The following is a 15,848-nucleotide window of genomic DNA, read 5'->3' as shown; positions in this document are numbered from 1 at the left end:
CTCTGGCTCACTCCATGGGCTTCCCCCTCTCCATCCCCTTCAAGCTGGTCCTCTTCCCTGGAAGGCCCCTTCCTGTTCCACCCCTCCAATTGCCCTCCTGCCCCATCTGTTCCGCAAGACTTCACCTCCCCCCCTTCCCTGACCCACGAGGCTGCTCCCCTCTGCCTCTCCCTCCGAGACGGTGGCTGAGATGGCTACAAGAAACCGGCCCAGCCAGTGCAGAGCATTGTGTTTTTATATAATCAAAACAATGTGCAGTGAGAGGCTGGCAGCGAGAGGCCCCGAGTTGCTGGTCTCCCAGACCCTGCCCCAAGCAGGTGCTGCCCTCCTGGGCATATAACAGGCAGAGCATTGCTAGCTGCCCCCTTCGGTCATAGGCTGGGTTGGCAGCAGGGGGTGGCTTTGGTCACCCCACTTCACTAGGGGAGAGAGTGACACTGCAGGTGGGGGTGGGGGGCAGCCCTGTTACTGCTGCTTTGGGCCCTCGCCCAGAGGGCAAGTCCTGTGGGAGCCTCCCCCACCAGCACCTTGGGTCTGGGGTGGGGAATGTAACAGAGAAGCTGAGGGCTGGGGCTGAATCTGGCCTTCCCCCTCCGGGGCAGCCAAGCTGTGGCCCTGCCAGGCTGCAAGCGGACACAGGAAGAACAGAGCAGGTGGGGGAGGGCAGCTCAGCTGTGTTGGCCACGGAGGGAGGCTGGCATAGCCTTGCCAGCGAAGTGGCACTTGGCAGCCATAGGCACAATATCGCTGCCTCTCGCAGGCTGGCGCTGCTGTCCCTGTGCTCCGTCCATGCTCTGGGCCCTGGAGAAAGCCAACGTGCGGTTAGTGCCGGGCTGGCAGGTGCCGGCCGTTCCCACGCAGCTGGTGCCTAGCTGGCCCTGCGGCCCTGCAGAGGATCCCACTCTCACAGCGTGACCGTGCCCGGCCTCCAGGCCCCATGCAGGGATTGCCTCCCTCTGGGCTCCATCAGGTCTGGGGGTGCAGGCTGATTCCCTGCACTCTGACTGAGCCCCTTGCTTTGCCCACTGGTGACATGCAGCTGTCACTGGGGTGGAACCCAGTAGCTCTCCACCAGCTCACGGCGAAGAGAAGGGGTGGGGCTCCAGGGGCAGGGGAAGCACCAGTGTTGAGCTCCCGCCCGACCTCTTGGGAATTGCTGTACAGCTGAGAATGAGGCAGGGGCTCCAATCCCTTAAGAACAGCCAGACTGGGTCAGACCAAAGGTCCATCCAGCCCAGTATCCTGTCTGCCGACAGTGGTCAATGCCAGGTGCCCCAGAGGGAATGAACTGAACAGGGAATCAAGTGATTCATTCCCAGCAACTTGCAAACAGAGTCTAGGGACACCATCCCTGCCCATCCTGGCTAACACCCATTGATGGACCTATCCTCCATGAACTTTATCTAGTTCTTTTTTTAACCCTGTTCTAGTCTTGGCCTTTACTACATCCTCTGGCATGGAGTTCCACAGGTCGACTGAGTTGTGTAAATAAATACTTCCTTTTGTTTGTTTTAAACCTGCCTTTATTTCATTTGGTGACCTCTCGTTCTTGTGTTATGAGAGAGTAAATCACACTTTCTTATTTACTTTCTCCACACCCGTCATGATTTTATAGACCTCTATCATATTCCCCCTTAGTTGTCTCTTTTCTAAGCTGGAAAGTCCCAGTCTTATTAATCTCTCCTCATACGGAGCTGTTCCATACCCTTAATCATTTGTGTCATCCTTTTCTGAACCTTTTCGAATTCCAGTATATCTTTTTTGAGATGGGGCGACCACATCTGCATGCACTAGTCAAGATGGGGGCGTACCATGGATTTATCTAGAGGCAACACGATATCGATCCCTTTCTTAATGATTCCCAGCGTTCTGTTCGCTTTTCTGGCTGCCGCTGCGCATCGAGTGGATGTTTTCAGAGAACTCTCCACAGTGACTCCACGGACTCTTTCTCGAGTGGTAACAGCTCATTTAGACCCCATCATTGTATATGTATAGCTGGAATTGTTTTCCAACATGCATTACTTTGCATTGATCAACACCGAATGTCATCTGCCACTCTGTTGCCCCGTCACCCAGTTTTGCGGGATCTTTTTGTAGTTCGTCACAGTCTTCCTGGGACATAACTATCTTGAGCAGTTTTGTATCACCTGTGAATTTTGCCACCTCACTGTTTACCCCTTTTTCCAGGTCATTTATGAGTATGTTGAACAGCACTGGGTGCAGCACAGACTCCTGGGGGACCCCACTATTTACCTCTCTCCCGTCTGAAAACTGACCATTTATTCCTACCCTTTGTTCCCTGCCTTTTAACCAGTTACTTACTGATCCATGAGAGGACCGTCCCTCTTATCCCATGACTGCTGAGTTTGCTTAAGAGCCTTTGGTGAGGGACCTTGTCAGGGGCTTGGCAATGTGGCCAGCCCATGCCCACACGCCCCTCCCCATAGCCATTAAGGGCTCTCACCAGTCCACGCTGGGGGTGGTCTCCGGGGTCTGGACGTCCTGCCTTGTCTCCTGCTGCGGCTCCGCGACCTGGGCTGGCTGCTCAGGGTCCCAGCGGACAAGTGCCTTTTCCAGCCCGGCTGGGTTCCTCACCACGCACATGAAGGAGGTGCTGCTGTCCCGCTGGGAGAAGGAGCAGAAGTGCAACTCCCGGGTCAGGAGGACCCCGGTGCCCCTGGCCTCCGTTCTGTGAGGGAAGAGGCAGGGGCTTGACTGGGGGTCAGCGAGGGCACCGGAGAGCTGTCATTGGCCTAAACAGCCACCAGGTGTCGCCCTCTCCCCACCCCAGAAACAGCTGCAGGGGCAAGCTCCCAGGGCATGTCTGCACGGGAGCGAGGGGGTGAAGCCTCTCAGCCGCTGCACAGCCCCCTCCTCGCTGTGAGCCACAGGGCCTCTGCGAACCAGGCCAAAGGCTCAGCGCCGCTGGGCACCTTCACGGGCAGGCCCGCCCGCTGCTGAACCGATTCTCCTTTAGCTCCAGGGGGCAGGACTTAAGTCCTTGGACTGAGATTCTCCCTCCCCAAACTACCACGGCCCTGAGCCTGTCCCTGCCAGAGCCCTGGATCCGAAGGGGTGAGCTGTTGGGGGAAGGGGCCAGAGCCAGAGTCAGGCCACCCAGCCAGCCCTGCTGCAGGCTCTCCACCCTGGGAGCGGGGCAGGTCAGCGGGCCTGGGGGACCCCACCCCCCCAGCTCGGGGTGTTTACTCACACGACGTCCCCTTCGCACACTGCCAAGTCCAGGTACTGGTCCTCCACGAAGGAGCCGTTTGCCAGCCAGTAGATGAGGGTCATCCCCGGGAAGGGGCTCTTAGCCTGGCAGCGGAGACTGAAGCGTTTCCCTGGCCAAGGAGGCAAAGCGACAGGAAGCTGCGATGTCAGGGGCCAAGGCAAGGGCAGGTCCCCTTCAGGGCCTGGCTTCGGGGTCCCCTAGCGGCAGTGGGCCAACGGCCCTGCCTGCCAGAGGAACATCGCCATGGGAACTATATCCCTGCCATGGGGGAACATCACCATGGGAACTGCATCCCTGCCACAGGGGAACATCGCCATGGGAACTGCATCCCCACCAGGGGCGGGGGGAACATCGCCATGGGAACTGCATCCCCACCAGGGGCGGGGGGAACATTGCCATGGGAACTGCATCCCCACCAGGGGCGGGGGGAACATTGCCTTAGGAACTGCATCCCCATCAGGGGCAGGGGGAACATCGCCATGGGAACTGCATCCCTAGCAGGGGGTACATTGCCAGGGGAACTGCATCCCCATGGGGTGGGCCCCGCTGCTGGAGGGAACGCCAGCCATGCTTGGAGATCCCAGTGCCCCCCAGGGGCTGGACATGCTCAGCGCCTGGACACCCTCGCGCTGCTCAGACTGGGGGCCTCTCCTTTAGCCTGGCAGGGCCTGCACTGGGCTGGGGCCTGTGGAATTGCTACAGGTGCAGAGTGTCTGGTGTGCGAGGGGGAGTCAGGGCTGCTGGCCTCCCCCCGTGCATGCTGGCCGTGCCCCAGGCCCTACCCGCCCCCAGCACCTCGTTGGCACTGCACCGGGGCGAGTGAGCATGGCTGGGAGCCGGTGTCAGGCGTCGCCCTCCCTCCAGCTCACTGTGGCTTGAATAAAGCTGGGGGACGACAGGGCCAGGTGTGCTACCAGGACCTGCTGTGATTGATTTCCCGCCCCCACGCCCACACAGTGCCTGCAGTGCGTAGCTGGACAGAGAACGTCAATTACCCAAGGCGGGACTTTTCACAGGCTTCAGGGGGGTGATGATCTCTGGGCGCAGGCTGGAAGCTGCATCTGAAAGGAGAAGGGTTTGGTGAAAGGCAGTGAAGGGGGGAGCTCCCTAGGGCACAGACTGGCACCTGGGCAGTGCACAAACAACATGGAGGAGGGCAGAGCACCTGCTATACACATGGGGAAACTGAGGCATAGAGCGGTCAGGTGACCAGCCGTGTGGTGATAGACTAACTCTGGCAGAGGCAGCAGTAGCACCCTCAAGTCCAGGCTCCCAGCCAGGCCTCAGGCCGGTGGCTGCTGTACCTGTTAGAGGGATCCCAGCCTGCCGCACAGCAAGACACAGAGCTCAGAAATGATGAACGTCACCCTGGGACAGCAATATGGGCACAACTTGGAGGGGCAGAGGGGGAGCTGACCCTTCCTTTTAAAGCCAATGAGCTTGTCCCTCAAGCCCCCGCTAGTTAGAGTGTTGACCTGGAAGTTACTTTTTAACCTGTGGAACTCACTGCTGCATGAGATTATTGCTAGGAAGTCATAGAGTTTTAAGGCCAGAGTTTTAAGACCACGTCTGCTCATCTAGCCTGCCCCCCTCCACCCCCGGCTGACACAGGCCAGAGAGCTCACCCCCGCACATCCCCTGCACTAGCCCTGTAATGGATGGCTCACTGAGGGAGAGTCTCGATTAGCCTCCAGGAGACGGAGAATTCCAACAGGTTAGACAGCTCCAGTAAAAGCACCACACTTTGGGGTGGGGGGGGGGCGTAGCATCTGCAGCGGCCTGGGGACCTTGGCCAAGTTGCAGCACACGGCGAGCTCACACCGTCTGTCTGTCCCCACCCCACTACACCGGAATGGGGACAGAGCTGTTTGTCCCACATGTTCATGAGCACAAGGACCCTACGCTGTCCGGCCGCCCTCGCCTTACCTGAGCTCTGGAAGTGGCCGCAGAGGAGGACTAGAGGGAGCCAGGGAACAGCACCCATCACACCTGGGAGCACAAGAGAAGGCAGCATTAGCATGGCTGGGGTGGGGAATGGGAGCAGCCCACAGGGCGCTCCGAGCCACAGCTCCCCACCTAGAGCCAGGCCTCTATTACTGCTTGGCTGTGTGACCCTGCCCCTCACGGTGCCTCAGTTTCCCCATCTGTACAATGGGGTAATGATACAACAGGGGGCTCAGCTTGCTAACAGGTACCCATCAATACCTTAGGCCCCAAGCCCTGCATTCACCCTGCTGCTCCTTTCCTCTACCTCACCCCCGCAGGTTCCGTCCCAGCACTGTGCCCCCCCCACCCCTCCCGGCCCCGGCTGCCCCAGGCTCTTACCCTCCAGACGTGGAGGTGAGGGACACAGGACAGGCTGCAAGGGCCCAGAGCCTCAGAGGACCAAAATCGATGGCAGCTCAGGCCCTGAACCCCTTGGAGGCTCTGGGCCCATGTAACCAAAGCAGCCATCTGCCTCCCGCCCCGACACCCCCCCACCTCTATGGCTGTTGCTCCTCACGCTCGGGCTGCGTGAAGGGCAGGGGATCGAGGAGATCCCCTCGAACGCCTCACAGCTGAGCCCATCCTGCAACCGCAGGAGCAAGGGGGACGGGAACACTTCCCCCAGCCCCATCACTTCTGCCCTTCGGAGGAGTTTGGCACTGTAAGATTTCCCTGCCGGCCCCAGCTCCCCCATCTGAGCACAGTCGCTGACCACCTATGATCTCTCATGTCACACAGAGGGAAACTGAGGCACAGCAGGACAGGAGACTATGACTAGCGCGCTGGGCTGTCAGTCAGGGGGTCTATACCTGCCTCTGCCCACTCGCTGCCCCTCTGTGCCTCAGTTTCCCCTCCTACTTTTCTTGGAAGCTCTGCGGGGCAGGGACCATGGCAGACACCACCGAGCGCAACCACGGCACTGACCCCCTCAAGTAATTAAGTGCCGTGGCAAAGGTCAAAGCCAGGTGGAGCCGGTTGGCACTGACCCGCCGGCTCCCCAGTCCAACCCCAACAGCGCCCGCCCCAGCCCGCCCGGCAGCGAGACAGAAAGTCACCAGCCCATGTTAGAACCACTGAGGGATTTTTTTTGGGGGGGGGGGCGGCTCTGTTCTGGGGATCCCCCCAACACCGTCTCATATTCGAGGGGGGGTTCCCAAGAATGGAGCCCCCACCAAATCAGCCTCTTTGTGGCAGGCTGACAAAAAAGCTGCCCTGAAAGGAAACATACCAGCTGCCTCCCCCGCCCACCACCCATGCCCCACGTGCGAGCAGCTGGGCCTTACCTGGGCGCCTGCGGGCCGGGGCTGGGTCCATCCTGCCAGGCTGGGCTGTCTGCTCGGAGCCGCTGGGGGAGGAAGTATTTATCATGTGGCTCCCTCAGCAGGGGGAAGTCCCCAGCCGCTCCTGGCAGGAAGGGGGGTGAGTCAAAACCAGACTCCAGCGAGAGACTGTTGAATTGGAATTCATTTGCAAATTGAATACAGTTAACTTAGGCTTGAATAGAGACTGGGAGCGACTGAGTCATTATGCAAGGTAACCTATTTCCCCTTGTTTTTTCCTACCCCCCCCTCCGGCCCCCACGTTCTTGTTAAACCCTGGATTTGAGCTGGAAATGGCCCACCTTGATTATCATACACATTGTGAGGAGAGTGATCACTTTAGATAAGCTATTACCAGCAGGAGAGTGGGGTGGGGGGAGAGAAAACCTTTTGTAGTGGTCAACACCCATTTTTTCCATGCTTTGTGTGTATAAAAAGATCTCTACACTTTCCACGGTATGCATCCGATGAAGTGAGCTGTAGCTCACGAAAGCTCATGCTCAAATAAACTGGTTAGTCTCTAAGGTGCCACAAGTCCTCCTTTTCTTTTTGCGAATACAGACTAACACGGCTGTTACTCTGAAACATGGAGTGTGTGTGTGTGGGTGGGGGAGTTCCCTGATCACCTTTGACACAATCCCCACACAGTGGTATGACCCCCCTGCCCCCCAGGACCTAATGACCTGGTAGCTGACCTCACCCGGCTGCTGAGCACCCCCCACCTCCCTGAGACCCCCCCAAGCTGCTGAACCCCCCACTGCCCTGAGACCCACTCCCCTGGACGCTGACCCCCCCATCACCCCAAGACCCACCTTCCCTGGCTGCTGACACCCCCACCCTCAGCTGCTGACCCCCCACTCCCAAGACCCACTTCCCTGGCTGCTGTCCCCCCCAACCACTGCCCGGAGACCACCCCTCTGGCTGCTGACTCCCCCCGCCTCCCTGAGATCCACTCATCCAGCTGCTGCTCCCTCCCATCTTCCTGAGACCCACCCACCCGCTAACCCCCCCCCCCCGCCCCCGAGGGGCTTTTACTGGGTTAAATACAACAGCGGATATCAGGTCAGGCCCATGTGTCTGTACATTTCATAGTCAGTGCTACTGATGTTACCCAGTCCCTGCTGGTGGGTTTCTATGTCCACAGAGCCACGCACTGAAAGCTCAGAATTACCATCGGAGCAGCTGTTGGGGGACGGAGGAGGTGGCGTTTTGGGCAGTGAAGCAAAACGCATAAAAGCATCTTGGGCTTATGGGCTCAGTCCATATAGCTGGATGGTTCTGCTGAAACTCGTAGCAGTGACACCACTAACCACGGTGAGAGGGGGAGTAATCATTAGGTTTCAGAGTCAACAGTCCAGTGACATGAAAGAGGATAGCGCACACCTCTCACAACTCATGTTTCAGGCGGGCGGCAGACAACACTGCATCCATTACATGGGGGGAAAGGCAGAGGTTTTTCCTCCCAACCATTGATGGTTTGACGTGTAATTTTTAAAAATTAAATCAGGTGAACTGGATACAGGGAGCCCAGGGCCGGACCAGCGGGGCGAGAGGGTGGCCGGGATCACGGGGGATCAGCAGGGCCGTGTGTACGTCGGGAGCCCAGGGCCGGACTAGCAGGGTGAGTGGGTGGCCGGGATCACGGGGGATCAGCAGGGCTGTACCAGCGGGGCGAGGGGGTGGGCCGGAATCACGGGGGAGCAGCAGGGCCGTGTGTATGTCGGGAGCCCGGGGCTGGATTAGCACGGCGGGGGAGGGGGCTGGGATCGCGGGGGACCTGCAGGGCCGTGTGTACTTTGGAGCTTGGGGCCGGATTAGCGGGGGGGGGGGGAATCATGGGGGACCAGCAGGGCCCTGTGTACGTCGGGAGCCCGGGGCCAGACTGGCAGGGTGAGCGGTCAGCCAGGATCGTGGGGGATCAGCAGGGCTGCATACATGGAGCCCGGCCCGACAAAAGCCGAGGGCTGTGGGTTAGGACTGACCGAGCGGTGTGGGGACTCCACCACTGGCCCCATAAGGTGCTGAGCTTTGCCACAGCAGGGTGCTGAGGATCTGGTGGCTCTGACTCCAGTCCCTGCAGCTGCCTGGGGGCAAGACAACTGCTGACTCATTCTTCCCTAGAAAGCAGCGGGGCCCACCCTGAAACCACAGCGGGGCCTTTCTCTCGAGCCCTGCCCAGAACCAGGCTCCAGGGAAAGCCCCCAGCCATGCTGAGCTAGTAAATTTTAAGAGATCGTAAGCGAGAAATAACAGCACAAAGCACATAAAACAGAACACGCATACTAAGCTTAAGATCTTAAAGAAACTGTCCCTAAATCTCTGACTGGCAGAAGCCGGGGGCAACAGGGGATGGACTTGGTGATTCCCTGTTCTGTTCATTCCCTCTGGAGCCCCTGGTATTGGACACTGTCAGAAGACAGGACTGGGCTAGATGGACAATTGGTCTGACCAAGTGTGGCTGTTCTTATGTTTGAAATTGGCTCATTTTCCCAAGTGAATCAGTTCAAAAAAGAACTAGATAAGTACATGGAGGATAGGTCCATCAATGGCTATTAGCCAGGAAGGGCAGGGATGGTGTCCCTGGCCTCTGTTTGCCAGCAGCTGAGAACAGGCAACAGGGATGGATCACTTGATAATTGCCCTGTTCTGTTCACTCCCTCTGAAGCACCTGGCATTGGCCACTGTCGGCAGACAGGACACTGGGCTAGATGGACCTTTGGTCTGACCGAATATGGCCGCTCTTCTGTTCTTAGATTCCTCTGCATGATGGCCCTGTCCCTCTTGTTTACCCCTATGCCAGCCTCTAGCAGCTGCAAGTTTTATCAACAGTGATTTTAGATGCACTTCCAGCTTGTCGAGGAAAATGCAGAGTAGGGTCAGGAGTGTCATCGCTTGCTGCAGAAACCCAGTGGAAACACCCCCCCCTTTGATGGTGAAACCCCATGAACTTCTCCAGGAGATCTGGCAGCTGGCCGCTCCATTTAACATATACTTTACTCATACTGGAGAGGGCTAAATTGTTAATAAACTCATATTGCTCAGATTAAGAAGAATGGGGAATGAAAACCCTCAGGGGCCGGATTTCTGCATCATAAACAAACGAGAAAGGGCAAGTCCTGCTCATAGCCATGCAGTTGATCCTCCTAGAGGAAGTATTTACAACTCTGATGAATTCTGAGTAAGAGCAGTTACACAAATACTGACACTAAGTATTACAAGGGGACAGGAAGGGTTTAGTGTGGGTCAAGGGGAGAGAACAGGAAATACAGGATTAACATCAGACAGATCAAACAGACTGAGGAATAATCCCCCACAGACCGGGGGAAGCACCATTGCTTGAACAGAGTATCTAGCCCTTCTGAGGGTTGTGCCTTCCCTCCCTCTGTCCACGCCCCCCTGGAGCCAGGGCCAGGAGAGGGGCTTTGACTGGGGGGGACGGGGAAAGGGGACCCAGACTGGGGCCAGGGCTGGGTGGGAAGCTGGGGATGGGGTGAGGCGCAGGGCCGGGGCACACCCCACAGTTCGGGGACCTCTGATCTAAGCACTTACAACAGCATGCAGGGAACAATCCTGCATGGGGAACGGAACCAGGTGACCCAACTGGTCCTTTCCACCTCCCCTTTCTATCGTCCCTGTCAGCTGCTGCCTTGCAGGTCCTGGTGGAAAGAGCGACTGAGATCCCTCCCATAGGGCTGGGAATCTAGGTGCCTGGCTTCTTTTCTCAGCTCTGCCGTGGCAAGCATCCACCTTGGGCAAGTTGCAGCTTCTCTGGCTCAGTTTCCCCATCTATAAGAGGAGGAGAATACCTCTAGGGGGGACACAAGGCTTACCAGGTATACCGACTACTGGAAGCGGAGAGGAGTGGCACTTGTGCGCGTGTTAAGGATTTGCTTCTGCTTGCACAAGAGAGCGGAAAGAAGGGGAAGAGGCGTGAGTGCTTAATGGCATTGCAGAGGCAAGGCAGCTGGGGGTCCTCAGCAGGAATTTGGACACAAATCTGTTCTCGTGCTGATTTATAGGTGGCAGGGGATAGATTCTGTCTCTCTCCCTTGAGACACCCCATCTCCCTCATCCCTGCAGTGTGTTCTCCCTGCTGCACTAGGGCTTCCCCCATTTCCTACGGGAGATATTCCACGATCTCACCACTTGAGTCCTTTCCGGTGCAGCCTCTACGTTTCCCATGACTTATTTGCATTTCCAGCTCCACGCCCTCGACTCACCCCCAGCAGTTCCTCTCCCCCGCTGATGTTGACACACTACAAATATGTATACTTATTCTCCCCTTGATTAACTCAACTGGAATTTAAATTTCATTCTTCCGAAGTCAATTGCTCTCGCCTCTTCTGGGGCTCCGTTCCTCTTCTCCAAACTCCGACCGGCTTCCAGGAAGACGAAACCAAAAGAGAAAACAGGTGCTGTTCCAGGTGCAGTTCTGATGTCACGGAAGAGGAATGGGGATCCTGGGGCAATCCTTCCGAAAAATGGAGCCCTGAATTATTCTGGCCTTTCCCCACCACCCTACCACTACCCCTTCACAGAGCAAACGAGCTTGTTGCCCAATACCGCCATCCTGGGTCTGCTTTCCTGTCCTGCACCTAGCCCCATGAAGTAAGATGAAAGGCTGTGGCTTGCATAGACCCCAGCTGAGTCGGGTGGTCAAGTCACGTGGCTACGGAATACTTTACTACTTTCCACCCGTTATGCCCACACACTAATAACCTCTGAGGCTAGGACAAGGAGCAATGGGCTTAAATTGCAGCAAGGGAGGTTTAGGTTGGACATTAGGAAAAACTTCCTGTCAGGGTACGTAAGCACTGGAATAAGTTGCCCAGGGAGGCTGTAGAATCTCCAGTACTGGAGGTTTTTAAGAGCAGGTTGGACAAACACCTGCCAGGGATGGTCCAGATAATACTTAGCCCTGCCATGAGTGCCGGGGACTGGCCTGGACGACCTCTCGAGATCCCTTCCAGTGCTGTGATTTGAATGCTTCATGCCATCCAGTCATTGTGTCAGGAACTGGAACCGGGTTAATCATCCTCCAGAAAAAGGCTGCCGCTTCTCATTGAGCACGGGTCTGTCACAGAGCTATTTAGGGGTTTGCACACAGGGTCACTGTGCAGGAGGGAATGAAACCTGCTAACTGCCATCGTTTGTAAGCACCCAATCACTTGTTTCGTAGCAGCACAGCTGCTCTTCCCCAAACCCTCTGGCTCTCCTCCACTGCCTCCAAGACTTTTCAATAGTCATTGTTAGTAGCAGAGGGGCCCGTCACCTACGACATGGCAGAAGACTTGGATGCAACTTCACCGAAGAGGACAACAAACTATGGAAGAGGAATGAGGGGGTGAGGAGGAATATCCTCCCCCTACGTCCCCCACAATTGCATTGCACCTCTAGGCTATGTTCAAATCTGGCTAGCTCTTCCTCCAGAAGATTTCTAAGAGCAGTCGTCTTCTGCCTGGCCAGATGCTATCGGCTGCGATCTTTAGGTGCTACTGTTTTACAAGTGGGAACAAGACCCTGTTGTTCTAGGTGCTGCAGAGATACATATTAAGAGATGGTCTCTGCGCTGAAGAGCTAGACAAGACACATTGAGCGTGGGAGGGGAAACCGAGGCAAGGGAAAGGATGTGTCCCAGGTCACATAGCAGGTCTGGGGTAGAGCCGGGAATAGATCCCAGGGCTCCAATCTCTCCTAGCCCCAGACCCCACTGCCTCTCAGATAGCTGACGCTCACCCAGAGCCACCTCCTCCTCTCCCATCTCGGTCACTCCTTTCTCTCCTGCTTCCCATTGCAGGCTCATACAAAACACAGCTGCCAAAACAGGTCTTCCTCCCTGACCTTGGCTCTAGTCCCAAACGACCATCCTTTGAGGAGCTTGAGGATACTCTGAAGAGTCTGTAGCCTGCTGCAGTCTCCTGTGGCTGAAGGCACACACCCACCATTGGGTAAGTCAGTCCATAGTTTAGAAGTGAGTCTGGATTCCTTGCAGACACTAAGCTCTTGCATTCTACCTTTGCCGGTTGGCAAGAGGACTCCATCCCACCCTGGTGGACAATGACCTGTCTTGGGGATACGCAACTCTCTGCTGGACCACAACAATACAATGTATCTGGGCATGAAGCCATTAGCCCTTAGGAAACTCCAGCGAATACTGAACATGCTCCAGGGCAGCTCCTCAACAACACACTTACACATCACACCTGTGCTCGGCCATCAGCACTGGTTTCCCACAGACCGAGTCAAGCTCAAGGTCTTGGTCCTTATCTCCAAGGCACTCAATGGCATGGGCCCAAGCTATCTAAACGATCGCTTGAAGCTCTGGGACGAGGCCCCCGGTCAACATCTCCACTCTTCTGGCACAATGGAGCTGTCGACTGCAAGGGGAGAGCCCATTTGTGCAAGACACTGAGCTTTCCCTGGGGCTAGTCCCCAGCTGTGGAATATATTCCCACAGGTGCTAAACACCGCCTCAAGCCTTATCGCTTTCTGTTCTAAGTGCAAGATGCACTTCTTTGACCAGGTCTTCTGTAACAAAACCACGTTCCCCAGCAAACACAAAAGAAATCAAGTTAATTAAAAAACCCTCAGTTTTCCCACTGGAGAGAAAGAATCAGACATGACAAAGGCTAATCATGACACTTAACACACTTCTGGAAGGGGCTCAGATACCAGGGCAATGAAAGCGGTTTAAGAACCTGAGTAGATGGAACCCTGTGCTTTACATTCCTCTGGGTCAGGTCCCTGGCCTGGCCAGTCTGTCTGGTGATGCCCATCTTCAGTCTGGTAGAGGGGGGCTACATAAGACATATGCCAAAATATTCAATTCAACTTAGACATTTATTAAAACTGGAATTGGAATAAAATTCAAGCTCGGCTCACATCACCGGCCTGAGATGCACATGGTTACGATGTCCTGTATTTAGCTCCATTCTCCCATTTGACTGAACTGCTCTCCATCCCTATGGGTACGTCTACACAGGCAAGGGGTGGGCTTCAGAGCCAGACCTCCAGCCCAAACCCTATCTAGACAGCTATCTTTAGAGTGCTAGCCACACCCCGCTACCAGGGTGGCTTGCCGGTGCTCAGTCCCGGCACCTCTTCTGTCAGTGGTAAGCAAGCAAGGTCATGCCCTTTTGAGTCTCGGCACCTCTTTCTTTACAAATTAAAGCACTGGACGTATCCTCATGCTCCTAGAGTCACAAAGGGCAACCGGAACAAGACTGGCTTCTGCTCTTGCTCTCCCCTTCCAATAGCAGAGCAATGCTCTGTACTCCTCTGCACCCCAGATTTTGGATGCAGTCCTTTCTAAGCAGCACAACACATCTTGTCCACACTAGGAAAGTGACCTGTTGAGAAGCCGGCGCTCCTGGTCTTCCCTCCATAGATACTGAGAAGAGTTGGTTGTTAGTGTAGACAGAGCCAAACCATTTCCAGCTGGAGTTGAGGGTGGATAACCACCATTCTTTATTTTTCAGTGTAAATAAAAAAAAAGCATCTCGTGCCCACTAGGTACATGTACAAAAAGCTAAAAACACCATTAAACACAGCAGCCAAGCCAATCACTGCCGACCAGTCCGAATGATCTCCCTCGGCCACACCCCAAACTCCGGTCAGGAAAAACCCAAGAGCGAATGGATTGATTTTTAGACCACATTGCAAGGTCTGACTCTGGCTCTGTCCAAGCCAGGGGGCGTGTGCACATTGTGAGGGCCCAAGGAACTTCCAAAGCTGAGGTCCGTCCAGCAAGAATGGGCCCCAGCCATACTGTCTGCTCAGGTATCTCAATTGATCTGGGGGGGGGGGGTGAAGGGAAGAGAGGGGGGTGGGGGTAAGGGGCATGGAGCCCAGAAATTGCTCTGGACCAAAGGGCTTTGCGCTACGAAGGCCCATCACCGTAAGCTGCTGAAGAAGGTCGATAAGCTGCCAGTGCAATCTTTGGAGGACAGGTGTAACATGCTCCACGTGATCAGCACTCTTAGTAGAGAGGCAGCTGCATTCTGCAGTAGCTTACGTCTCGGTGTAGTCTTCATCTGTAGCCCCAGGCACACAGAGGTGACCAAGGAAGGAGCCACAGTGGCGAGGTCCACGTGCGATAGGAAACGGTCGCCCTCCTTAGCCAAGTGAAGACTGCAAAAAGGTATTCTTGGCTGCCCTTGCGGCTTTTTTGGCCACCTAGAATGCAAAGGGCCTCCTGGACTATGGGCAGAGTAACAACAGGCTGTCCCACACCCTCAGCCGCAGGGGCGACACCAGCCTCTGTTTCCAACAACCGACCAGTAACACCTACATTGGGATTCACTCGCTCATCCAAGCCCCGTCTGCACCAGACACCGGGAGAGCAGGAGACCCGACTACCTAGGTCCAGTGAAGCAGAACTGAGATCATCAAGATACCAGTAGAGAGATTGTTTAGCCTGCAATTCTCTTGCAGCTGACACAGACATATCAAGAACCATATGAGTCCTTCTCCTAGGGTAGATGCACCATGAAGTGTGCAGCAGATCAGGTGGGACTTTAAGCCTCCAAAGGCGGCCAGCTGATCTGGAAAAGGTTAAACCTTGAATTCCCCAGCTGTGGTCTATGTTACACCAGGACCACTTTGGGAAGCCCTTGGAAGCATAGAAGGCCACCAGGAACCATTACAATCTGCTGTGCTTCACAGAACAGATACAGACAGAAGTACTCCCTAATAGGTGTTCAGTTTAACAAGGTCTATTGCACAAAGGAGTCTGCAAACATTCCTCTGAAGATCCAGACTTTTGACCGCAATGGCCTCATCTGTGTGAATCCATGATACGGTGTAATCAGCATCAGAATGGGACGTGTACAGAGCTTAATTTGTGCCAGGACTGAGCGGTGGCACTTCTAGGCTTCACAGTTCATAGTCCCAGCATTTCTGGGCTTGCCACATCAGTTACGAATGTAAAAATATTGCTTAAGCCCTGGCACCTCTTTCATTACAAATTAAGCACTGAGCACCTATCAGAACTGGTTAGAATTAAGTTACTTCCTATGGACATAGCCCCATTTTCAAATGCTGATACGAGGGCCTTGGGTCCTCCTTGATCAAAGAAGGCTAGATTAGTCTTTGCTCTTGAGTAGCCATGCCAATCAGTGCGGTGTGCTCCTGCCTCCTACCTTCTGGCATTAGAAAAGGTTCAGAAAAGGGCAACTAAAATGATGAGGGGTTTGGAACGGGTCCCATATGAGGAGAGATTAAAGAGACTAGGACTTTTCAGTTTGGAAAAGAGGAGACTAAGGGGGGATATGATAGAGGTCTATAAAATCATGAGTGGTGTGGAGAAAGTG

General features: G+C 55.4%; 1 protein-coding gene across 2 annotated transcripts; it reads right to left on the bottom strand.

Moving 5' to 3' along the window:
* Window positions 1-260: 260 nt before the first annotated feature.
* Window positions 261-11,019, bottom strand: IL18BP (interleukin 18 binding protein). 2 transcript variants are annotated; one of them, XM_077841600.1, is made up of 7 exons: window positions 10,835-11,019; window positions 6,502-6,666; window positions 5,159-5,221; window positions 4,228-4,293; window positions 3,212-3,341; window positions 2,465-2,689; window positions 261-801 (listed from the first exon to the last, which is right to left on the bottom strand). In XM_077841600.1, exons 2-7 carry the CDS (start codon window positions 6,584-6,586, stop codon window positions 669-671), a joined length of 702 nt encoding a protein of 233 aa, XP_077697726.1. In that variant the 5' UTR covers window positions 6,587-6,666; window positions 10,835-11,019; the 3' UTR covers window positions 261-668. The 2 variants fall into 2 exon arrangements, with proteins under 2 accessions (XP_077697726.1, XP_077697719.1); XM_077841593.1 differs by lacking the exon at window positions 10,835-11,019 and adding an exon at window positions 7,709-8,120.
* Between the last annotated feature and the right edge of the window lie 4,829 nt (window positions 11,020-15,848).

Source organism: Eretmochelys imbricata, chromosome 1 (assembly GCF_965152235.1).
Source record: "Eretmochelys imbricata isolate rEreImb1 chromosome 1, rEreImb1.hap1, whole genome shotgun sequence".
Taxonomy (NCBI): domain Eukaryota; kingdom Metazoa; phylum Chordata; order Testudines; family Cheloniidae; genus Eretmochelys; species Eretmochelys imbricata.
Note: the sequence above shows the minus strand (reverse complement) of the source record. Positions and strands in the feature narration are given on the sequence as shown.